This window comes from Canis lupus, chromosome 10 (genome assembly GCF_048164855.1).
Source record: "Canis lupus baileyi chromosome 10, mCanLup2.hap1, whole genome shotgun sequence".
NCBI classification, from domain to species: Eukaryota; Metazoa; Chordata; class Mammalia; order Carnivora; family Canidae; genus Canis; species Canis lupus.
In genome coordinates this window covers 54,842,179-54,866,555 of record NC_132847.1, presented here as the reverse complement: position 1 = coordinate 54,866,555, position 24,377 = coordinate 54,842,179, and the positions used below count along the sequence as shown (strand labels likewise).

The 24,377-nt window shown below is 37.7% G+C and overlaps 1 protein-coding gene across 9 annotated transcripts in view; it reads right to left on the bottom strand.

Moving 5' to 3' along the window:
- Positions 1-604: 604 nt before the first annotated feature.
- MELK (maternal embryonic leucine zipper kinase) overlaps positions 605-24,377 on the bottom strand; it is a 96,459-nt gene continuing 72,686 nt past the window's right edge. For all 9 annotated transcript variants that reach the window (XM_072841959.1, XM_072841952.1, XM_072841956.1 and 6 more), the window contains 6 exons: positions 21,539-21,661; positions 17,017-17,248; positions 12,853-12,949; positions 11,663-11,831; positions 3,660-3,763; positions 605-1,104 (listed from right to left, as the gene is read on the bottom strand). In XM_072841959.1, the coding sequence (XP_072698060.1) occupies positions 927-1,104; positions 3,660-3,763; positions 11,663-11,831; positions 12,853-12,949; positions 17,017-17,248; positions 21,539-21,661 (903 nt within the window). In that variant the 3' untranslated portion in view covers positions 605-926. The remainder of the gene's footprint in view (positions 1,105-3,659; positions 3,764-11,662; positions 11,832-12,852; positions 12,950-17,016; positions 17,249-21,538; positions 21,662-24,377) is intronic.

The window sequence follows — 24,377 nt, the reverse complement described above, 5'->3', positions numbered from 1 at the left end:
TGCCCCTAAGAGATTCTGAACTCCCTGAGTTTACTAGACAGTATCATCTTCAGCCTCAGAACCTAATGTCTGTAAGCATTTAGTAAATGTTTACTGAATAAATGAGTGACAAAACACTCCCTCACTACTAACTACAAGTAGCGCTATTTTTCTCCAACTGGTTTAATTGGTAAAATCCATACAAATAAAACTTGAGTGCTAGCCTTTAGAGACCAATAAAATGAAATAAAAATACAAATTTGGGACCAACATTGAGACTTAAGGAAAATTACCATAAAGTAACATTTCATGGGGGTTCATAGTTCAGATACTTATCATTGTTGACTGAACATACTTACTGAAGTCAATACTCTTTTATTCAACATATTAAATGTGTTGTTTAACTCTGGTAACCACAGCTGTGACTTAGTTAACGATCTCAATAAATCCTACTTAAATCAGAGACAGGAAAAAATTATGCAAATGAATTCTTATCTGTTTTTCTGCCCAAGGCATATTTGATAACAGATAAAATATCTCCAAATAGTCTCTACTTAATAGTCAGGAAGCCCATTTGAGGTTTTATTTGGATCAAAATCAAATACAAAGAAGAGGAGAAGCCTGCTAGATTCACAAATGATTTTATTTCAGAAAGAAATAACACATTAAAAGGAGACATAGTTAAGAGCTTACTTTCACATATGGGAGTGAATCTAGGAAAGTCAACAGTTATTAATATACAAAACCACATGATTATAAAAGACAGTAATAGATAATGACAGATGGGCACGCCTTAGATTACTTTGCAAAATACCTTTGTCTAAAAACAGAAAGATATTGGTCTTTAAGACGGCTCTTTAGAAACAAGTCTGTAGTTCCAATGGACTTTAAAAATCAAACCGATCACACTCATATTCATCCAGGATGGGGAGGAAACCATCCAACAATTATACCTTGCAGCTAGACAGGATGTCTTCCACTAATCTCTTGTAAACCCAGGCATCACCCTTAATCCGCTGCCGCCTGATACCCACCACATCGGGTTTTTGAAGCTGGCACACTTCTAGTTCAAATTGCATTGTCACTTTACCAAAATCTGACTGTGTTTGACACTTCAGTGTATAGCTACGAAAAACAAGACAAGAAACCAGTTAATAGGAGAACCATGAATATTCTGTATAAGAGATTTCTAAGCCTCTAGGAGGCCAGTGGAGAAAATGAACCCTTATTTCATATTAAGCGATCTATTACTACTTACAGTTTCCAAATGACTTAGCTATACCCTAGTCATGGAGCATGACTGGTCTTTCCCCAGAAGCTGAACTAGGATCTTATGAAAGAATAAAAATGGAAGGCTTAAAAAAAAAAAAAAAAAAAAAAAAAGGAAGGCTTTATCAGAATTTTTCTCTTGTCCAAAGAAAAGCCCTTCTTTTACAGCTACCCATGCCATTCATGCTCAAGAAATCTTCTGGCCTTCTTTATGCATCTCTTTCAACAGTGTAATCCATAAACATTAGGCCATTTCCACAATGTTCACAACAAAGGAAAATGTGGGGAAGATTAAGAATATTTTTTTATGTGCACCTTATCAGGAAATTCTTTCATGTAAATAAGACTGAAGCTACCACCTTGTCAGAAGGGTGTAGGTTTTAGAGATTTTTCTAATAGTAGTAAGAGGTTATAATCATTATACTTTATGGCAGAGTTTTAACAGAAGGTCCATAGAGATGGTATATTCCCAAGGCTGAAACACATGGTATATGTAATTAGAACTGCAACACAACAACTCTGATGATGGAAAGGCCCCCTCCAAATGAAGCCTTAAACATATCTTAAGAAACAGGTACACTCCTGCAAAGTTAGATAAATCGAATTCATTTAAATCAATTTTTTAATTAGTTTGCCTGATATTTTAATTTGTCTTACTAATCTCCAATAAATAATAAACAATAGGATTGATTTTAAATATTAGTTCCCTAAATATTTAGGGGCAGATAATTCTCCACAGAAATGTGAAGAAATTACTTGTATCTGTTGTGTGTTATGAGGATTCACAAAATATCATCCTTTGGCTTGCTAATTTAGTTCTGTGTTTGGGGTCTTGATCGCTTAAAAATGGGCAGTCATTTGGATAAATGCCAAAAGAAGTACCCTATAGTTAAGGTTCCCAATGGGAATATGAAGCATAGAGCAATTCAGTCATAGGGAAGAGAAAAACCAATTCTTCTGCCTTGGAAAAAGATAATAATGGAATATACCCAAGATTAGTAACATCACACCACCAAAAAACTTAGCTTTTGTTCTGCCTTGTCACAAAGAAGTTAAAAACAAACAGAAAAGTAAAAAAGGAAAAAAGGGTCAAAGCAGAGACTTTGCAGTTGATCAGGAAGCTAGAAGAGTAAGTTATTGGTTAACAGCTAGTTGGTGATCTGGAAGAGAGATCATATGCTGAAGGAAAGATTATTGAAAGCTTTCTGATACAGATTTGGCTAGAGATTCTGGAACCATCACTCAAACCCAATCACGAAAAACAGGCCAGAGTTCTTATGTGTTATGAGTTACTATGTGTTCTGATGACGCCTAAAGAAGAAAGCCAGGGTTCAGGTAAGGAATGCTTGCCAACATTTACAGATGAAAAATAAAATTACTTTTCCAAAAGATTATTTCTTAAACCCTTACTCTACATTGAATATTCTAGTTAAATATTTTGTTATATCCATTAGTGGCTCTATTTATCTGCCTCAATAGTGAAATTTTAAAGACACATGACTGTAAATACTTATAAATAAGAACCTCTTAGGTATAAGTGGTTTGGCCATTCAGACCATAAGATCATAGCCATGGAGGTTTTGCTGGCAGCTCACTCAACAGTGGGAAAGAGTTCAGGTGAAATAATTTCCTAAAGTGCTGAAAACCCAGTCCAACAACAAGTCATAAAGGAAAGGTTTCTACTTAAATCCCTAATTGGTTTGAGGTATCTCACAAATCTAGATTACAATTTATAAATATTATTGATGGGCAGCCCTGGTGGCTCAGCGGTTTAGCGCCGCCTTCAGCCTAGGGCATGATCCTGGAGACCCGGGATCGAGTCCCATGTCGGGCTCCCTGCATGGAGCCTGCTTCTCCCTCTGCCTGTCTCTCTCTCTCTGTGTGTGTGTCTCTCTCATGAATAAATAAAATATTTAAAAATAAAAAATATTGAAAAGCAGAACATCAAAGGAAAATAGAGTACTGAAAAAGAAAACTCGAAGAAGTTCAGATTTTTCTATTTTGAAAAGTCTAACTTTGAAAGCGGTGCCAATATGGCACTAGCTCATATAACACCAAAGAAACAAAATTATGAACAATGACACTACCATAAAAGCTTTTTTGATGAAAATGAGGTGGGAGAAATATTTTTTTTTTTTTAATTTATTTATGATAGTCACAGAGAGAGAGAGAGAGAGAAACAGAGACTTAGGCAGAGGGAGAAGCAGGCTCCATGCAGGGAGCCCGATGTGGGATTCGATCCCGGGTCTCCAGGATCACGCCCCGGGCCAAAGGCAGGCGCCAAACCTCTGCGCCACCCAGGGATCCCAAGGGAGAAATATTTTTTAAAAAGAAAAGAATCAGTACATGTCATCTCGAAGTTCAAAAGACATCAATCAATAAATGCAAAAGCCTCTAAGTGTGCTTCTTACCCCTTTTGTACAAAGTCAACGTGCTTCTTTGGAAGAATAGACATTATTTCATTCAAGAGTTGATCTGGATTCACTAATCTGGTTGTAGTCACATTATAGTGAAGCTTAAAAAAAGAAAAAGAAGGGGTAAGAAGTAAATCTTTACATTAACACAAAGACCATTCTAATTTAAAGATCTCAAATTCATTACAGTACCGGTTCAAAGGGAAACATTTCCAGAAAAAATTTACAACCAACTCTTAATAAGCTGAAGTAAGATGGCACTGGAAAGCTTGAAGAAATCGTGTCCACTAATGACTACATTCATATCATCGTTTTTAACATTTCATCTTCCTCTCCTACCAATCTTTTTAAAGAAATACGTAAATATTAATTAACATCCATCTGTTTGAGCTGGTTTCTCCCTTCCCATGCTATGCTAGAGATATTAATAGTCCTAAAAAGTAAATTATAGGAAATGAAACAAATATCCTAGAAAATGTGGTTTGTATATATAGTTGACCTGTAAACAATGCAGGGGTTAGAGGCACTGACCTATAAAGACAAAAATCCACATATAACTTTGGACTCCCCCCAAACTTAATAGCCTACTGCTAACTGAAAACGTTATAATCAATTAACACATATTCTGTATGTTAATGTATTTTTTTTGTTATTTTACTTTTGTTTTTTAGAGAGAGACAGAGCATGTGAGCAGGAGCTGGGGGCAGAAGGGGCAAAGGGAGAGAATCCCAAGCAGGCTCCATACTGAGCAGGCCTCCACCTCACAGCCCCTGAGATCATGATCTGAGCCGAAATTAAGAGTTGGATGCTTAACTGAGCTGCCCAGGCGCCTCTATATGTATTATATACTATACCTTTATGATAAAGCAAGCTAAAGAAAAAAAATGTTATTTTTAGAGAATAAGGAAGAGGGTATCTGGGTGGCTCAGTGGTTGAATGTCTGCCTTTGGTTCAGGTTGTGATCCTGGGGTCCTGGGATTGAGTCCTGCATTGGGCTCCCTGCAGGGAGCCTCTTCTCCCTCTGCTTACGTCTCTGCCTCTCTCCCTGTGCCTCTCATGAATAAATAAATAAAATCTTTAAAAAAATAGAGAATGAAAATACATTTACAGTACTGTACTATGTTTATCAATACCATAAATTTATATTGTTTACAAGATGAATCCTCTATTATCTATTAGTACTGACATCAATATTGTCTTATGACATAAAACACTATAGATATTATATGTATTACTAACACTAGATATCAAAAATGAAAAAGATATGAAAAAGAAAGTCGTATTTATTTACAGATTTATAATGATTCATACATTGATAACAAAAAAGCAGCAATATTATTGCTTCATGGTAGCCTAGTGTAATCAATACGATTGCTTCACAGTAGCTTAGCCTATACACTAATGAATAAATGGTTATATAATTTTTATGGGATATAGTAACACAGTCATATTCATAATATGGTATTAGAAACACGGTTTTATTTTTTTAAAAACCATCTGCTGGTGATAAGCTGATAATCACAAGAGAAGCATATTCCACAGTAACATAATTCTTTGAAAGTAAAGTTATACAACAGTAAGAAAACTAACACATTATTAATTTTATATTAAATCACTCACCTTATGTCTAAGTAAAGATAGGCTATCACATCTATGAGTCTGGCGCACAATGTTCTACACGATGAATACTTAGGTAATGATGACACAAACATGTCTCATATGATTGTCGTACAGCTATTAGATGTTCACACAAAGACACACACACACACAATAGATAAATTTATTAACTGTATGGCATGATTATTTACTGCTCATTAAGTGAAAGTGGATCATCACAAAGGCCTTCATCCCCATCTTCATGTTGAGTGGGCTGAGAAGGAGAAGGAAGAGTAGAGGTTGGTCTTGCTGTCTCAGGGGTGGAAGAGGTAGAAGTGCAGGTGGGAGGGACAGGCACATTTGGTGGAACTTTATGGAAATATATCGTAATTTCTATCTGACTTTATGCTTTTCCATTTCTCTAAAAATGGTTCCCATATGGTACCAATCCTCCTTTAATGGTTTGCTTTCGTTTCAGTGCTCATATCATAAAGAGGTCCATGTCATAAAAGAAATCAGAAGTAGTCTCGAATCATCGAAACCCTTCTGCCAGATTGCCTAATGTCAATTTGTTTTCTGGCAGTGATTCTTCTACATCTTCTTCCTCATTATCTGTCACTGGTTCAGAAGCACTTATCTCTACTGACACATCTTCTGTTAGTTCTTCTGGTGTGGTGTCCATCAGCTCTTGAATTTCCCCAAATCCATATCTTGAAACCTTCCCCATACACACCTTTTTTTGCCATAACCACAAACCCTTTCATGACTTCCTTGCTCGGCTCTGTCGTAAATCCTGTGAAATCACGCACAACATAGGGACAGTTTTCTCCAGCAGAAATTTATTGTTTCAGGCTTGATGGCTTTCATGACTTTTTCTGTTACAACAATGGCACCTTCAATGATGTAATCCTTCTAGACTTTCATGACGTTCTCTTCCATAACACTGACAATCCTTTCCAGAGAGTACTGGGTGTAATGAGCCTTAAAGGTCCTTATGACCCCCTTTTCTTGATGCTGAATTGAAGATATTGTGTTTGGGGACAAGCAGACCACTTTGATACCTTCAGTGTGAACTCATGGGGTTCTGGGAGGCCCAGCAGCATTGTCCAATATTAAAAGAACTTTAAAAGGCAGGACCTTACTGGCAAGGTACTTCTTGACCTAGGAACAAAGCACTGATGGAATCAATTCAGAGAAAGGGTTTGGAGTGCCTAGTGGCTCAGCTGGTTAAGTGTCTTCCTGCTGCTCAGGTCATGATCCCAGGGTCCTAGGATCAGGCCCTATATCAGGCTCCCTGCTCAGCGAGGAGTCTGCTTCTCCCTCTCCGTCCCTTCCCCAGATTGTGCTCACTAGCTCTCTCTCAAATAAATAAATAAAATCTTTTTTTAAAAACAGGAAAAGAAAAAGGGTTCTCATTGTCCAGACCTTCTTGTACAACCAAAAGATAAGCAGCTAGTGGTCACCTTTTCCCATCAAGACTCGGAAGTTAGCAGCTATATAAACAAGGGCAGTGTTGATCATAAACCTGACTACGCTGCATAAAACAGAGCTAGCCTATCCCTCCCTACCTTAAATGCTGGTGCTGATTTTTCTTTCTTACTAATTTATGTCTTTTGTGGCATTTTCCCCCAAGAATAGAGTATTTTTGTCTGCATTAAAAATCTGTTCAGGAAGATATCCTCTTTCCTCAATGATTTTCTTAATGGCATCTGGGAACTGGTATCTACTGCCTCTTGGTCCCTATAGAAGTTGCTTCTCCTGTCATCTTGACATTTTTTAAGCCAAACCTCTTTCTAAAATTATCAAACCATCCTTTACTGGCATTAAATTCTCCAGCTTTAGATACCTCACCTTCCTTTTGCTTTAAGTTGTCATAATATGACCTCATCTTTTCTCAAATTATATTAAAGTTTATAGATATGCCTTTCTGTCTTTTAATCCTGTATCTACATAAAAGCTGCATTTTCAATGAGATTTTTTTTTTTAAGTATTTTTGCAAAAAGTAAAGGTTTTTGTGCCTGTTGGTACAGCCGCAGCAAGGGCTTCATGAAGTTCCCTTTTTTAAAAAAACAATGGTCCTTATACTGGATTCATTTATCTTGAAATGGTGGGTGACTGAAGCTGCAGACCTCAATCTATGATATATAATCAAGCAATGCAAATTTTTCTTGTAATGTCATGACTTTTCTGTGCTTCCTCGGAGCACTTCCAGCATCACTAGGAGCACTTCATATGGGTCCCCTAGTGTTATTCAAGGTTTATGTCATTGCACTAAACATGATGAAAAATACGCAAGAACCACAAGAGATCATTTTTTACTGTGATAACAATTTACTGAAGAGATGAACACACACATGGAAGTGATTAGCACCACACAGCAGTTTTAGTAGGATATTATTTAACTTTATTTTTTTTATTTATATTTAAGATTTTATTTATTTATCTGAGAGAGAGAGCACCAGCAAGGGGAGGACCAGTGGGAGAATGACAAGCAGACTCCCTGCTGAACAGGGAGCTTGATGTGAGACTCAATCTCAGGACCCGAGATCATGACCTGAGTTGAAATCAAGAGCTGGACACTTAACCCACTGAGCCACCCAGGCACCCCCACAGTGTTTTTAAGCAAATATTTGCAACACGAACTCACCACAAGAGCAACATAAGGTAGCTACGAAATTATTACAGTAGTACAGCATGTATTACAGTTGATTTTATGCAGTTATTTAATACTGCATCTTTTTTTAAATTTTTTATTTATTTATGATAGTGAGAGAGAGAGAGAGAGAGAGAGAGAGGCAGAGACATAGGCAGAGGGAGAAGCAGGTTCCATGCACCGGGAGCCCGACGTGGGATTCGATCCCGGGTCTCCAGGATCGCATCCTGGGCCAAAGGCAGGCACTAAACCGCTGCGCCACCCAGGGATCCCCTAATACTGCATCTTTAAGCTTCTTCACATTTCTTTCAACTGTGAATGGCTCCATGTACAGTATATTTTGTGCATAGGTTTTGATAAATTTTAACTTTTTATAATATATTTGTTTATATCTTATGGTAGTAAATGATAAAATAGACTAATATCTACATTTATCTTATGCATTTATGACATACCTTTTTAATTTTTTTTAATATTTCTAGGCTATGCAGTTTTTGAGTTTTTCCAAAGTGTCATAAATCCCCCCAAATTTTCCTAACCTATTTGGTTTTTTTTTTTTTTTTTTTTTTACCTATTTGTTGAAAAAATACACCACACTCAAAGTGACCCACACGGTTCAAAACCATGTTGTTCGACGGTCAACTACATTTTTATTTTAGTATTTGCATATTTGTTCCAATCTCATTTAAAAAAATATAACTAGGGCAGCCCAGGTGGCTCAGTGGTTTAGCACCACCTTCAGCCCAGGGCCTGATCCTGGAGACCCTGGGATCGAGTCCCACATCAGGCCCCCTGCATGGAGCCTGTTTCTCCCTCTACCTGTGTCTCTGCCTCTCTGTGTCTCTCTCTGTGTCTCTCATGAATAAATAAATAAAATCTTTAAAAAAAAAAGTAAAGAAAAGAAAAGAAAAGAAAAAGAAAAAAAAGAAAAAGAAAAAAAAATACAACTAGCAAAAACTAATAAATTATAGTTTCTTTAAAAATAATTCAAGGGAAAAAAAACAAAAACAAAAACAAAAAAAAAAAAATAATAATTCAAGGGGCTCCTGGTTGGCTCAGTCAGTCAAGCATCTAACTCTTGATTTTGGCTCAGGTCATGACCTCAGAATTGTGAGACCACACCCAGTGTCAGGCTCCACACTCAGCAGAGTCTGCTTGAAAATTCTCTCCCTCTCTCCCTCTCTCTTCCTTTCTTTTTCCCTCTCTCTCTTCTCTCCCCCTCTCCCCCCACTTGCATATACATGTTTTTATCTCCCTCTCTAAAATAAATAAATAAAACTTTAAAAAAATTTTTAAAAATAAACCCAAGTTTTTAAAACCTTAGTCACCTTGATTGTGGTGATAGCTTCACAGGTGTCTATATAATGCCAAAGTATATTAATCATCCATTTCTAATATGTATAGTTTAGTTATGTCAATTATACCTCTATAAATCCTTTTTTTTTTTTTTAAAGAGTCACTATAAAGAAAATGCCAGTACAGATGATATGCCAACATGAAGGTGAGTTAAATGACTACAGTTTAGGGACACAGCTTCATGTTATAAAAGCAATGACAGGGCTGTCTGTCTCCTGGGTCCCCATCTAGGGCTGTTTCACCAAACTAAATTGGCTTTGTCAAGATAATAATAAGAACACTTCCAAATCACAATTTTAGTGATTCTTTTTGTAAAATAATTAATCCTAGTTTATCTATTTAAATTTGATTTTTACAGAGCACTTCCTACAAGAGGGCTTAGCTACATATGGTTTGCTAGCTTAACAAACAAGGTATTCTTTGTACCATCCTTTTATGCTTTCTGTGAGTTTAAAATTTTTTAATATAAGAAGTAGGGAGGAAAAAATGAAACTAATTCCCTAAAGCAAGCCATGCAGTTCTCAAAAACTTAAAGCTTTATAAAGGGTTAAAGATCCAAAGTTAGGTCAAGTTTCCAGTATTAGGTGTATGCTAATTAGGACTGCGGTTCTGCTCCATTGGGGTTAAAATGCTCAACACATGGATAGAAACAATGCTACTCAAACACTGGAACACCTTCTATAATATATAATAGAGTGTTTCACGTGCATCTCACAGAGACAGCTTTCTTCATATCCCAGGCCTGCGAAGTTGTTGGGGTAGAAATTATCTCCAGTTTTTACAAACAAGGAAATTGAGGCCATCACAAATAAAATGACTTATCCAAGCTACATAGGATGAAGCTGAGGCTAGAACCATCTTCTCATTCCCAACCTATATCCTGGAAGTATTAGGGAATACCTGGAAAGCCAACTAACACAGCAGTTCCTACTGGAAAATGCATTCAGATTCCAAACAATTTATACAGGTAAACGTTTTTAGGATATTATCCATCAGTATTTGGTAACTGCTTAGCTTCTCAATAATGTACATGATTGGACATGTTTCCTTAATTTTATCTAATGTTTTTCAGGGAAATGACACTATGGTTTTCTTAATCCCAATGTCAGGTTTGAAATATTTCATAACTGTCTCCATCTAGAGAAATCTTAGAACAATAAGACAAAATATACCTAATAAATAGCCATGTGCAAACTTCTCAGTTCAAGTTATTCAAGTTCAACAAGGCAACAAATATTAATGTACAAATAACTCCTATCTTCTTTTTTTTCTAAAGATTTTATTTATTTATTCATGACAGACACAGAGAGAGAGAGAGAGAGAGGCAGAGACACAGGCAGAGGGAGAAGCAGCCTCCATTCAGGGAGCCTGATATGGGACTCGATTCTGGGTCTCCAGGATCACGCCCTGGGCCAAAAGCAGCACTAAACTGCTGAGCCACCCAGGATACCCTTCTTCTACTTTAAAACAGGACATAAATGAACATCCCCCCCGAACCACACTCCTGCCCAACAGTTCACCAATTTCCTTCCCCAAACCTGCCCAGGTTTGCTCCAAATGAGAGTCTCAGTGCAAAAACTAACCAGACTCATTCCCCAAACCACAGGGAACAGTGCCATCTGCTCTGCCTTCCTTCGTGCCCCACACCTCTTGGAACATGTTTTTATACAGCACAGAGCAACAACTCTGCCGTCTTCATGGCCACTCCACCAGATCCTCGGTGACACAAGCTGTATCTTATTCATACCTTTATCTTTTACTTCCCCCGAACAAAAATGTCATTCATTAGATGTTTGAAGAAATGCAGAGAGAATTTCAGAGAGTAAGAAGGACTTGAGACCCACTAATAACCTCTTTTTCCTTTCCTTTAAAACCTCTTTTTCCTTTCCTTGAAAATACTGTCCATACCACTGACATATTAAGGCTTTTAAAGCATAATAGGACTATCAAACGAGGTCCAAACCTGTTAGGCCTGTGAAGACCTGCCAGCCTACTTTCCTAGTCTATTGCTCACTATTTTCTTCACATACATCACACTCAAAGTTCCAATTCACTTCCCATGCATTCAAATATTTGTGAGGGCCTACAAAGGTACCCACATGTCAGGGACTCTTCTATAGGCCAGAGATATAAGAATTAAGCTAATATCTGCCCCATGTTTCCCCAACTCCATGTTGCCTTTGTGATTAATCGCTATACCTAAGTATTTGCATTATAGTTATTTGCTCCTTGAAAGGAATTTACCTCTGCATCCTCAAAGCCCACTGCATTAAAACGCATGAAATAAAAAATTATCAATTCATTCAATTTAGTACTTCTTTTATAAAAAAAAAAAAAAAAGTCCAGTTAGCAGTCAGCTTCAGAAATCCATATTGCAGAATTCAAGTTCACTTACCTTTAGTCTTCTTGGCCCATCTTTGGCAGAGCCCTTCTTTTTGCTCCTGGTAAGCACAGTGATAACCTTATCCAACCCCCTTTCAAGGCTCCCAAACACTTTGGTTCCTTTTCTTTTTGGAGTGTCCTCTACATGTGCTTGGTTGAGATCTAGTTCCACTGAGCGACATCTTAAAAAAAAAAAAAAATTTTTTTAAACCCATGAGTAAAGAAGGACCTCCTGCCAGTTGGAACTTTCACAGGACACTCGAGTATACCAAGGCCAGACCACCTCATTCCTTAGGGAGCACTAAAGCCATTTCCCACTGGAATGAAGCCATCACTCCACCTCTGGGCCAACTGTCACTTGGCAAAACTATTTTGCCCCTAGCCTTTTATTAAAAGTCAATATACAGAAAAGCTGAGTGAGTAGCACACCAAACATCCACATATCCTCTTAGATTCAACAGCTGTTAATATTTTATCACATTTTATCACATTTTCTTTCTCTACTTATATAGATAAGTAAATATATTAAATATATATACATCTTTCCTGAACTATCTGAAAATACCTGCCTGAAGACATATTAAACTTCACCCTGAAACCAATGAATAAGGACACATAACCAGTGAATAAGGACATTTTCTACATAACCAAAATACCAACACAACATCAAGAAATTTAATAATGATGCCATAGTACTGTTTAATATCTAGTTCACAGTCTAATTTCCTCAATTGTCCTCAAAATGGATCCTGCTTTTAAAAATAGCTGTAAAAGACAAGGAAGGGTCACCAATGCTATAGAACTGTCCATATAAAAGGAATGAGTTTTCTTTGAAACTTTCATTGGTATCTTTACTATTTGGGCAACTGCTATCTGTGAGTGGATGTCTATATTCTACTGGCAGAAGCATGGGAAAAGATGAGCCTCAAAAATGGTATTATGTGTCTGGGCCCAGGGCCACTGTTTCCAAGCCTGCTGTATGTCAAGGTGCCTGCCAGTCCTACTCCTGATGAGTTTCAGAATTCTATCCCACAAGGAAGGCAGCAGCAACAGCTCCAGGAGTGGCCATAGACCATCGTCATTCTGCTAAACATTCCTACATTTATACAATGGTTTGTTACTTTAATCAGGTTTATCATACATGAAAAAAGGAAATCTGGTTACATATACTGAGGATCAAAGAATAAAAAACAGAATACTTACCTCCTCTCAGGGCTAATGACACCTGTCATTAACTTCTCTGTCCCTGCTGAATTTATTGGCATTTTAATTGGGGTTTCTTTCAGGCACTGGTTTCTAGCTATTAGAAAAACAAGAAACACAAACCATATGCAGGTGACATATTATGGTTTCAAAACTTCTATCAATAACACATACAACACTTATTCATTGATTCAGAAATATTGTAATCACTTGGCCAGTGCTGTTAAGGTTCTAATTATTTAAAGAAATGTTTCATGTGATTTATAATAAAAAACAAAATCATTTTGCTTTGCATGTGTGGCTCCTCTTTTCCTTCATTGCGAAATGAAGGCCATGCTTAAATTCCTATTTTAAATATTATATGACAAATTTAAATAGATCACATTAATACAGATTTTATGACTACTGATTCTCCTTTTTTTTTTTTAATTTTTATTTATTTATTTATGATAGTCACAGAGAGAGAGAGAAAGAGGCAGAGACACAGGCAGAGGGAGAAGCAGGCTCCATGCACCGGGAGCCCAATGTGGGATTTGATCCCAGGTCTCCAGGATCGCGCCCTGGGCCAAAGGCAGGCGCTAAACCGCTGCGCCACCCAGGGATCCCTGATTCTCCTTTTTTTTAAAAAGAAAAGATTTTAGGGAGAAGAAATGTGTGGGAAATATCAGAAAGGGAGACAGAACGTAAAGACTGCTAACTCTGGGAAACGAACTAGGGGTGGTAGAAGGGGAGGAGGGCGGGGGGTGGGAGTGAATGGGTGATGGGCACTGGGGGTTATTCTGTATGTTAGTAAATTGAACACCAATAAAAAATAAATTAAAAAAAAAAGATTTTATTTATTTATTCATGAGAGACACAGAGAAAGAGGCAGAGACATAGGCAGAGGGAGAAGCAGACTCCCTGCAGGGAGCCTAATGCAGGACTCAATCCTAGTACCCCAGGATCATAACCCGAGTCAAAGGCAGATGCTCAACCACTGAGCCACCCAGGTGCCCTGATACTTTCTATAAATAAAAATCAACCTGTACTTATACAAGAATCCAATTTATCCTTCTAAGTGAAATAGTATTGAGAAGTGTTAATTCAATTCCTAATCCTACTCAACTCCTGTTAGGCAAAGAAAACAGTCCCTGTGAAGGCTTGACAAAAGTTATTAAACAGCTTTGGCTATTTTTATATTCCCTATTCTAGAATTTTGTGCTTGATTCTAGTAGGGTATCTGTATCCAGTTTCTGACAAATTCACAATAACAAATCTGGTTACCAATGATTAGCTAACTTTCTGTTTATGATCTAAAAGTTACATACCCTTTAGAAATAATAATACTTTATAAGTATATGATATCAAGTTTTTTAAAAGCCTTTTGTTTTTCTTTATGACTATTCAGTACTATTTTCACTGGTTCCACAAGAACAAGAAAAGATCACTGAAAGGGTATCTCTGAAAATAGTTTTCATCTTGGTATACAAAGAGTATCTACTACTATACATAGTTAATCTTTGATAAACTGTCAATGACTGGATTGTACAAGGTTCAGAAAAGTGATTAATGCTAATGTCAAAAATGACTCAGAGTAAAAGTCAAATGCAAAGCGCTAATGAAAACTATCAGTCGGAGCTTCAGCTATTAGCTTCCGTGGATGGCTCTTGTGATTAAAGAAAAATAGCCAATAATTCCTTTTGACCAACACAATTTTTGTCACAGGGATAAGACATGCAAACTGATGACACTTTAAGACTAAATTCCAAACTATCCAAATGTCAAAACCTTCAGAACTACATAAAAAGTTAAAAAAACACAGGGGCACTTGGGCAGCTCAGTCGGCTGAGCAGCTGACTTGATTTCAGCAAGTCACAATCTCGGGGTTCTGGGACTGAGTCACATGTCGGGCTCCAGGCTCAGAGAACAGTCTGCTGGAGGATTATCTCTCCCTCTGCCCTTCTTCCCACTGCATAAACGCATGTACATGCACACACATACAAATACTCTCTCTAAAAAATAAATGAATAAATCTTAAAAAAAAATTTAAGTTAAAGCATACACACACACAGAGTAACAGAAGGGATTATAAACATTCAAAGGCTTAAAAAAAAGGCCTCAATAGCTAAAGTCCATCTTATCTTACTACCCAACTCCCTGACTCACAAAGGATGTTGTAGCTCTATTAACAAATAACAGAAGAGGAACACCCCTCATTAGAAAAAAAACGCAATAGCAGCTACTACTAAGGTCCCACTATATCCAAGGTTATCTCACTGAAACCTCATAACAACACCAGGCAGCCACAAATGCTTATCACAGCAAACTAGCCTCACAATTCTGGGGAAAGCGTTGTCTGAGCTGATGAATGAGAAGGCCATTAACATAATAATAGAACTCCCAATAAATATTCTGGCAAAGTTTTTCATACTTTCTTTATAAGAAATAGAGCTCTGGGGGATCCCTGGGTGGCTCAGCGGTTTGGCGCCTGCCTTCAGCCCAGGGCGTGATCCTGGAGTCCCGGGATGGATTCCCACGTCAGGCTCCCTGCATGGAGCCCGCTTCTCCCTCTGCCTGTATCTCTGCCTCTCTCTCTCTCTCTCTCTCTGTGTGTCTCTCATGAATGAACAAATGAAATCTTAAAAAAAAAAAAAAAAAGAAAGAAAGAAATAGAGCTCTGGAACTGGCTATCAGCCACATTAGTAAACTGAAAGCACAAGGGAAGGATGTGATTTAACAGCAGTTCACATGGCAGTCTCAGAATTTGGGTTCATGAGGCTCTTAATATAAAACAAGTAGGTTAGGGACTCCTGGGTGGCTCAGACAATTAAGTCTCTGACTCTAGATTTTGGCTCAGGTCATTGATCTCAGGGTCATGAGATCAAGCTTCATGTTGGGCTCTGTGCTGAGTATGGAGCCTGCTTGAGATTCTCTCTCTCCCTCTCTGTCTGCTCCTCCCACTTGCACTTTCTCTCTCTCTCAAAATCAAGAGAAGGTCACAATTGCTGGAAATACGGCCAAAAGTTTAGGGGTCATTTTAATGTGACAGACTATATTACAGTAAATAAAACCCCTCAGGGGGATCCCTGGTGGCTCAGTGGTTTAGCACCTGCCTTTAGCCCAGGGCACAATCCTGGAGTCCCGGGATCGAGTCCTGCGTTGGGCTCCCAGCATGGAGCCTGCTTCCCCCTCTGCCTGTGTCTCTGCCTCTCTCTCTCTCTCTCTCTCTATGTCTATCATGAATCAATAAATAAAATCTTTAAAAATAAATACATACATACATACATACCCCTCAGGCTCTCTCTAATTTTTTGTATTCCTTCATTCAACAGGTATAGTCCCACCACACACAAGGCAATGGGAATCTACTATGCACCAGACAATAAACACGGCTCCTCCTAGACTACACTATGCTGCCATAAACACAGCAGACAATCTCTACTCTTGTGACACTTACCGTCTCATCCTTGAGACTTGGTACTAGAGGAGACTTGGTACTAGAAAACTGGGTTCAGTTCTAAGCACTGTCTTAAGAGGCACAATGACAAAACAGAACATGCCCAAATAAGGCCAGGAAGAAAACAGTGAGGTGTCATAAAGGAAACAGCTTATATAACTGGTGATGACTGAGCTGACCAGGAAACCAAAGGTAATGAGAAAGTTGTAACATCCGGACACAGATCTAGATATCTAGAAGGACATCACAGGTCTCTCCTGTCCGCTGGAATATGGGCAAGAGCAGGATCAGATCCCAGAACTGGAGAGCTAGACGAGTAAGAAGGGCTCAGCAGAGACTTCAGCTTTAGCCATGATAAGTAGAGGCAAAGGAGAAAGCAAGTCTAACCCTGGATATATGACCTTGGGCAAATCATTCTTCTGAGGTTCAGGTTCTTCAGCTGTGAAAAAGGCAGGTGGATGAAATGAGCTCTAACTTGCCTCTTGGTTTTGATATTCTATGATGCTATGATTCAATTCTATATATGTGAAAAAAAGAAAAAATTCACTTAAGAAAAATTAGAAGTTGACTAATATGCTTTCATTTCAATCAATGCAATTAACATGATAAAGAAGCAGAAATTCCTTAGAGCAATGCTAGTCATTTCTGACCTGCTCTAAGTTTATTTAGATGGTAAGAAGAACGGAATTTGAAGTATGTTGCCACTGATTAGTCCATATAGCAAATACCTTTTGAGGGTGTAGTGTAATGATTTGGTGTACAGAGTATTTCTCTCTTATACTGGCTCTTATTAACTGGAGTCTTTGGCTCAGGAAATACAAAGCAGTCATCATCCTTTACAGCAGACTTAGGCATATATACATTCTCTTTGTTCTTTAATTTATCAGCAGATGCTCTGCATAATACTGGAGTTAATGATTTAGATTCCAGACCATTTGATTCTGTCCAATGCTTGGCAAACTGGGAAAAAAAAAAAAAGTTACTGGATAAAGCACACTGACAAAGAAAAAATGTCAATTTCTCTACAACGTGCCTTAATCATTTGCAAATTACCTTGCATCATTTTTATTAAAATGAAATACTCTCAAAAGGATATTATTGGCAATACCAGGGAGTTTGAAAATGTATATTCAGTTCTCTTTAGTACATGTAGATTACTTTAGTCTGTTCTATTGACATATCATTTCAACATGTTTCAGGCTAAATGTTAAATCAAATATAACCAGATCTCAGGCAATACTGAGAATGGCCACAAATAAATCCCTAAGAACTATTTCCCATGCCTAGATTGCCATGGTTTGTCTCTAGTATGTACCAAAAAATCAAAGTTTAGTCAATGATTAGAGCAGAAAAACCGTGTTAAAATACTCTAATGGAAAAGTTGGATACTAAATATTTAATCCTTTTGAATTTATGGTTGAGCTTGCAAAAAAATAAGGAAAATCCTCAGAGGCTAAACTAAAAAGAGGAGCATGAATCCAGAGACATAATGAAGGCCAAAACTGTCCTAGCTCCAAGGGCACCTATCTACTCTATCTTGGATAACTAACAGCATGGGCTATATATAACAGCCATGGAAACCTTAGAGTATGCAAGGTGGTAAGTTACAACCAAACCTCTCAAAAAAAGCCAGATTGGGCTACAGCTAAAATGAAAGGGTGAATTAAATATAAATCTGTCCTGGAAAGGAGTTGGCGTGAAATGTGTCTGGCCTGGCCTTGGCTCTAGAGAAGCAAAAATCTCCTTTAATAATTTGTAATTTCAAAAAATAATCATAATAATAATTTGTAATTTCACATAGGTTTGAGTACCAAATTCATACTACCTGCATGGCCCCCCCTGCATTCAAGGAAAATATAATCCCTAGCTCTTAAAAAAACATTCCAGGAGGAGACCACCTGGGTGGCTCAGTCAGGTAAGTGTTTTCCTTTGGCTCAGGTCATGATCCCTGGGGTCCTGGGATCGAGCCCTACTTTGGGCTCCCTGCTCAGTGGGAGTCTGCTTCTCCCTCTCCCTCTGACCCTCCACCTACTCATGCACTCTCTCACTTGCTCTCTCTCTCTCTCTCATAAATAAATAAAATCTTTTTTAAAAAAATTCCAAAGAATAAAAAAGGAACACATCCCAATTCATTTTAGAAGTCTAATATAATCACAATACCAAAATCAGATAAGATTAATACAAAATGGAATGGAATACAAGGAGAGGAAAGTCTTTCATTATTCGACATTGTTCTATATTGTTTGAATGTTTTATAAGATGAATATACCTATGTATTACTTCTGTAATAACAAAATTAAATTTTTCAAAAGAAAAAAAGGTATAAGAGAAAGAAAATTATAGGCCAATTTCATTTAAGAACATAGAAGCAAAAATTCTGAACAAAATGTTAGCAAACAAAACCAAACAATGTATTAAAAAAAAATAGTTAACTGGGCTTACGTAAAGAATACAAGACTGGTTTAACATCAAAATTGTTGATATACAACAAACTACCTTAACTAATGAAAGGAACAAAAATAGATGATTATTTCAATAGGTAAATCTTAATCAATCTGTTTTCTGCAACAGAGATTTGTGATTTTTAAACAAATCTTAGCAAACCAGGACTAAATGAAAAACATGTCTTAATCTGAAAAATAAGAGATGGGGAGGTGCAGTGGGGAGAGCAGAAGAATGACAAAGAGGGGGAGAGGGAAAAAAAAGAGTGTGGAGGGGAAGAAGGTATAAGAGGGAGAGAGAGAAAACAAACATATTTAATGATAAAAGCAGCATTTTTTTTTTTTTTTTTTTTTTACAGTTGGGAAGAACACAGAGTGTCTGCTATATTGCTAGGTCTACTGAATATAGTAATAAAAGAGAGAATATTAAAGGCATGAGAATTAGAAAGGAAGAAAAAAAACTGTCATCCATAGATGATATACTTTTCTATATAGAACACTCAAAAAATATACAGACGGGAGTCTGGGTGGCTCAGCTGGTTAAACCTCTGACTGTTGTTGTTTTTGAAGATTTTATTTATTTATTTGAGAGAGAGAGAAAAAACAGGAGCGGGGGGGGGGCGGGGGAGCCGCAGAGAGAGAGAGAGAGAGAGAGAGAGAGAGAAAAGGGAAAAGCAGACTCCCTACTGAGCAGGGAGCCCAATGTGGGGCTTGATCCCAGGATCGTGGAATCATGACCTGATCCAAAGGCAGATGTTCAACCCACTGAGCCACCCAGGTGCCCTGACTCTTCGTTTTGGCTCAGGTTGTGATCTCAGGGTTGTGAAATCAAGCCCTGCATCAGGTTCCCTGCTCAGCATGGAGTCTGCTTAAGATTCTCTCCCTCTCCTTCTGCCCTTTCCCCAACCCCCACCCCAACCCCACCATCCTCCACCCCACACTAACACACTCACTCTCAAACAAACGAATAAGCAAACAACATAAGAACTTAAGAGTTTAGGAAAGTTGAATATAAGATCAATAAACAAAAATCAATTTTATATCTATACACCAGTAGCAGAAAATGTGATTTTAAAAAACCTACCATTTCCAATAGCAATAAAAAAATAAGAGTACTTAGGAATAAATCTAATAAAAAATACAAGCCTTTTTTGGGAAAATGTATAAGACTTTATTGAAAGCAACTACCTAAAACCTAATAAATGAAGAGATTTACTGTTTAAGGGTAGTGGGATCTGAGGGTCCAGATTTCAATTTCTACCAAGTTGAATCTTTTTTTTTTTCCAGGTTGAATCTTAAATTCAATGTAATTTCAATTTTTCAGTGTCCATGAAATTTGTCAGAATGATTCTAACATGTGTATGAAAATGCAAAGGGGCAAGAATAATAGCCAAAACATTCCTAAAGAAGAATAAGATGGGAGGAAATTGGCCAACCAACAGAAGAACAATTATAAAATTTAAGTAATTAAGAAGTATAGTATTGGTGAAAATAAACCAATAAAACAAAATATAGCCCAGAAACAGACACAACTCCTACAACAACTTGATATATGATTGAAGAATCACTGAAGACATGGTGGTGAAAGAGTTGACTTTTCAACAGTGGAGATATAACTTTATACTCACTAGATTAGAAACTATTTAAATATTAAATAGCTAAAAATATCAATATTAATAAATATGTGGAACAATGGGAACACTCTTCTACTGCTGGTTGAAGTAAAATTAATACAACCACTTTGGGGGAAAAATTGGCTGGTAAAGTTGAAGATACTCATTCCACTCCTAAGTATACACACAATAGGACTCTTACACATATGTAACAGGCCTTGCTGTGCACCAGAGTTAGCATAGTAGGTCCCGGCTGGAAGCTGGGAACTCAGGTTTTAGAAAGTTCCAAACACTGTTGGGATAAGTCTGTTTGCACAGCTGGGGCACCAAACCTTGCTGTACTAGGCTGTATAGACTACAAGCAGTGTGATTAATGATGAACAGCAGCTTTCCTTCTAGCAATCTAGAATTTCTGTAATTATGACTGATTATACCGACAAAGAGAGCCTGTGTAACCAGCCCCCAGTAAAAACTCCGGATTCTAAGTCTCTAGTGTGATTCTCTGAGCAGAAACATGCATACCTGCTCCTGCATTTCACTACTGTAGGAAGGAGTACACTCCTTGTGGCCCCCTCAGAGAGAGCAGAGGAGTAACATTCACTGTACATCCACTAAGTTCAACAAACACCAAGTAAGATTTAAAAAAAACAATCATCAGAAGGAGAAAAAAACAAATCAGTTGCTTCTCTGAGTTGGGAGGAATATGGAGTTGACCACAAAGACGCATGAGGGAATTTGAGGGTGCAACAGAACTGTTCTTAATTTTGATGAAGGTTACATGGTATGCATTTGTCAAAACACACAGAATCATACATTAAAATGGTGAATCATTAACTATATGTAAGCTATATCTTATTTTTGGAGAGGGTAGGGCAGGAGAGGGGAGAGGAGAAGAAGGAAGGGGAGGGCAGGAGAGGGGAGTAAAAAGACAAGAAAAGCAAAAAGAGGAGCAGGAAAATGCTCCAAAATGGAATCTTGGCTTTCTTCAACTTGGAAATAACTGGCTTCCCTTCCGTTTATATTCCAACAATTTCTCATTAATGTTTTCAATGATTTAGGAATTCATTAAATTCACAAGCACATACACAATACTGCATATTACACAGAACTACTACTATACATATCACATTAGAGTCTGGATGTTTTTATAATTAAGATAACATATACTGCTTTAAATAGTAATACAAATAACCAACCTGTGGTGTTTGTGGAGTGGCCACACCTGTTGATGAACTGTCTCCACACCAGTCATAGTCTATCAATCCAGCCACACAGTTTTCATCACTTGTTGTCATATCTTCTAGACTCAGATTCTTTGACTATTGAAAATCAGAAGAGTTTAGAGACAACACCATCATGATTCAATTTTTAAAAGAGTATGTTCAAGGCAAAGGGCAAGGCCCTGACGCAGAAACAAAGCAGAGATAATATACTGAAGGAGCTCACCATTAAAGGACTACTACTCAGCCATAAAAAAAAAAAAAAGAAAAGAAATCTTGCCATTTTCAAGGACTGTGGATGGAACTAGAGGATATTACTTACGCTAAGTGAAATAAGTCAATCAGAGAGACAATTATTATATGATCTCACTCGTGTGCGGTATTTAAGAAACAAAACAGGATCATAGGGGAGAGAGGAAAAAATAAAACAAGATGAAATCAGAGAGGGAGACAGAGAGAAAAGACACTTAATCGTAGGAAACAAATTGAGGGTCACTGGAGGGGAGGTGGGAAGGAGATGGGATAACTGGGTGATGAATACTGGAGACAGCATATGATATAATGAGCACTGGGTATTACATAAGACTGATGAATCACTGACCTCTACCTCGGAAACAAATAATATATGCTAATTAATTGAATTTAAATTTAAAAAATTTAAATTATAGTCACGTCAGTGACTTATCCTATCTTGTTTAAAAATCAATGGTTCCCATTACCTATAGCATAACCCTAGTTATAACCCTAGCATACCTAGTCTAACCCTTCTGATATGACATTTCAAGGTTCTCTACAATCTAGATCCCCCGTACCCTCCCAGATCACTTCCTCCTCCTCTTCCTCTCACCTTTCCCCTACTTGACCTCTCCATCTTAACTAAAGTCTGGTGACTGCCAACAGACATATCAAGCACAGTTAGGTGCCTCAGATTTTGCTAATTTATTTACCCTGCCTTGAATACTGTGTTCCTTCTTTTCCATTTTTTTCTAGACTTGACCACAGATCCAGCTTGGATCACCTATGGTGATCACTCCCTTCCTAGAGCCACTAGAGCACACCTCTAGGCCCTTATTGGCACCCATCAGCTACTATTCCAGTATAGTGTTATCTTTATGTATGTTTTGCATCAACTTAACTGTTACAGAGCAAGCATAGGCCTGAAAATGCTAATGATATGTTGATGATACAGTCTTCTGTGCTTCTTGGATCAGACTGTATTATTGTTTCACTGAAAACACCATCTATTAATTAATAGTTCAGGATTACCTACTTTCTTATAAATAATACCTCGGAAAAAAAAGGGATTTTATCAAGGGGGAGAAGAGTACAAAGGAACCTTGTTTCACATTTCAATGATTTGCATAAAACCAGAAAACAACCTAAAATTTGATTTCTGCTCCATTTTTTGTCATTAAAATGTCTGCCTACCATAAAAATTGATTAAATAACATAAATGCCCAAATAATTACATGATCAGGGTCAATGCTCATTAGTTGAAAGAGAAGAGTAAGCATCTTCCCAGATTGTTTCCGTTTGAGTACTTCATAAATGTTATAAGCAGATGAATTGAGATCAGACCAATCAGATATAAGAAAATTCAGTGACTTAGGAAAATGTCTCATGCCTATTAACTAAGGTATCATAAATGTAAAAATTTAGCTGAAGTTTATTAATAAGGTTTATTATAAATTAATATATATCATTGTATATAATTTAATATAAAATTAATTATAAGTACAGACTTATCTAATTCCTTTCTGAAACTACCTTGATCAGAAACAGAGTTCATGGGACACCTGGGTGGCTCAGTGGTTGAGCATCTGCCCTTGGCTCAGGTCATCGTCCCAGGGTCCTGGGATCCAGTCCTGCAGCAGGATCCCCATAGGGGGCCTACTTCTCCCTCTGCCCATGTCTCTGCCTCTCTCTCTGTGTCTCTAATGAATAAAATAAATAAAATCTTAAAAAAGAAAAGAAAAGAACAGAGTTCATGATTTTGTATCCTCCCGGACCTAAAGGTATTCATTTCAGCCTGAGAGATTAAAGGGTCCAGCAATGTAGGCAGGATGAGTGACAGGACAACTCATGAAGTCCATGGGTAAAAGATCTGTCTGGGCATGGGGTATTCACCAATCCAATAAAACTCTTCAAGAACAGACAAGAGGGACAGACACCTGGGTGGCTCAGTGGTTGAGCATCAGCCTTTGGCTCAGGGTGTGATCCTGGAGTCCTGGGATCAAGTCCCGCATCAGGGTCCCTGCACAGGACCGGCTTCTCCTCCTTCTGCCCATGTCTCTACCTCTGTGTGTCTCTCGTTAATAAATAAAAATAAAATCTTAAAAAAAAAAAAGAACAGACAAGAAAACCCAACCCAGGAATAACATTATCTCACTTCAGAGATTCCTTTACATAACAGCTACTGACACTTTTAATGCTTAGTTTGGTCAAAAGATCAACTAGGGAAGGAAGAAGGGACTGGCAGGATCTGGGAAGAACAGAAGATCCCTTATATCTGCAGCAGATGATTGACAAGTACCAAAAAGAGAGTTCTAAATGAAGCAGTAGGGACGCCTGGGTGACTCAGTGGTTGAGCGTCTGCCTTTGGCTCAGGGCATGATCCTGGAGTCCCGGAATCGAGTCCCACATTAGGCTTCCTACATGGAGCCTGCTTCTCCCTCTGCCTGTGTCTCTGCCTCTCTCTCTCTCTGTGTCTCTCATGAATGAATGAATGAATGAATGAATGAATAAATAAATAAATAAATAATTTTAAGGAAAAATAAAATAAATGAAGCGGTAAAGCAAATCAGGGGGGTCAGAG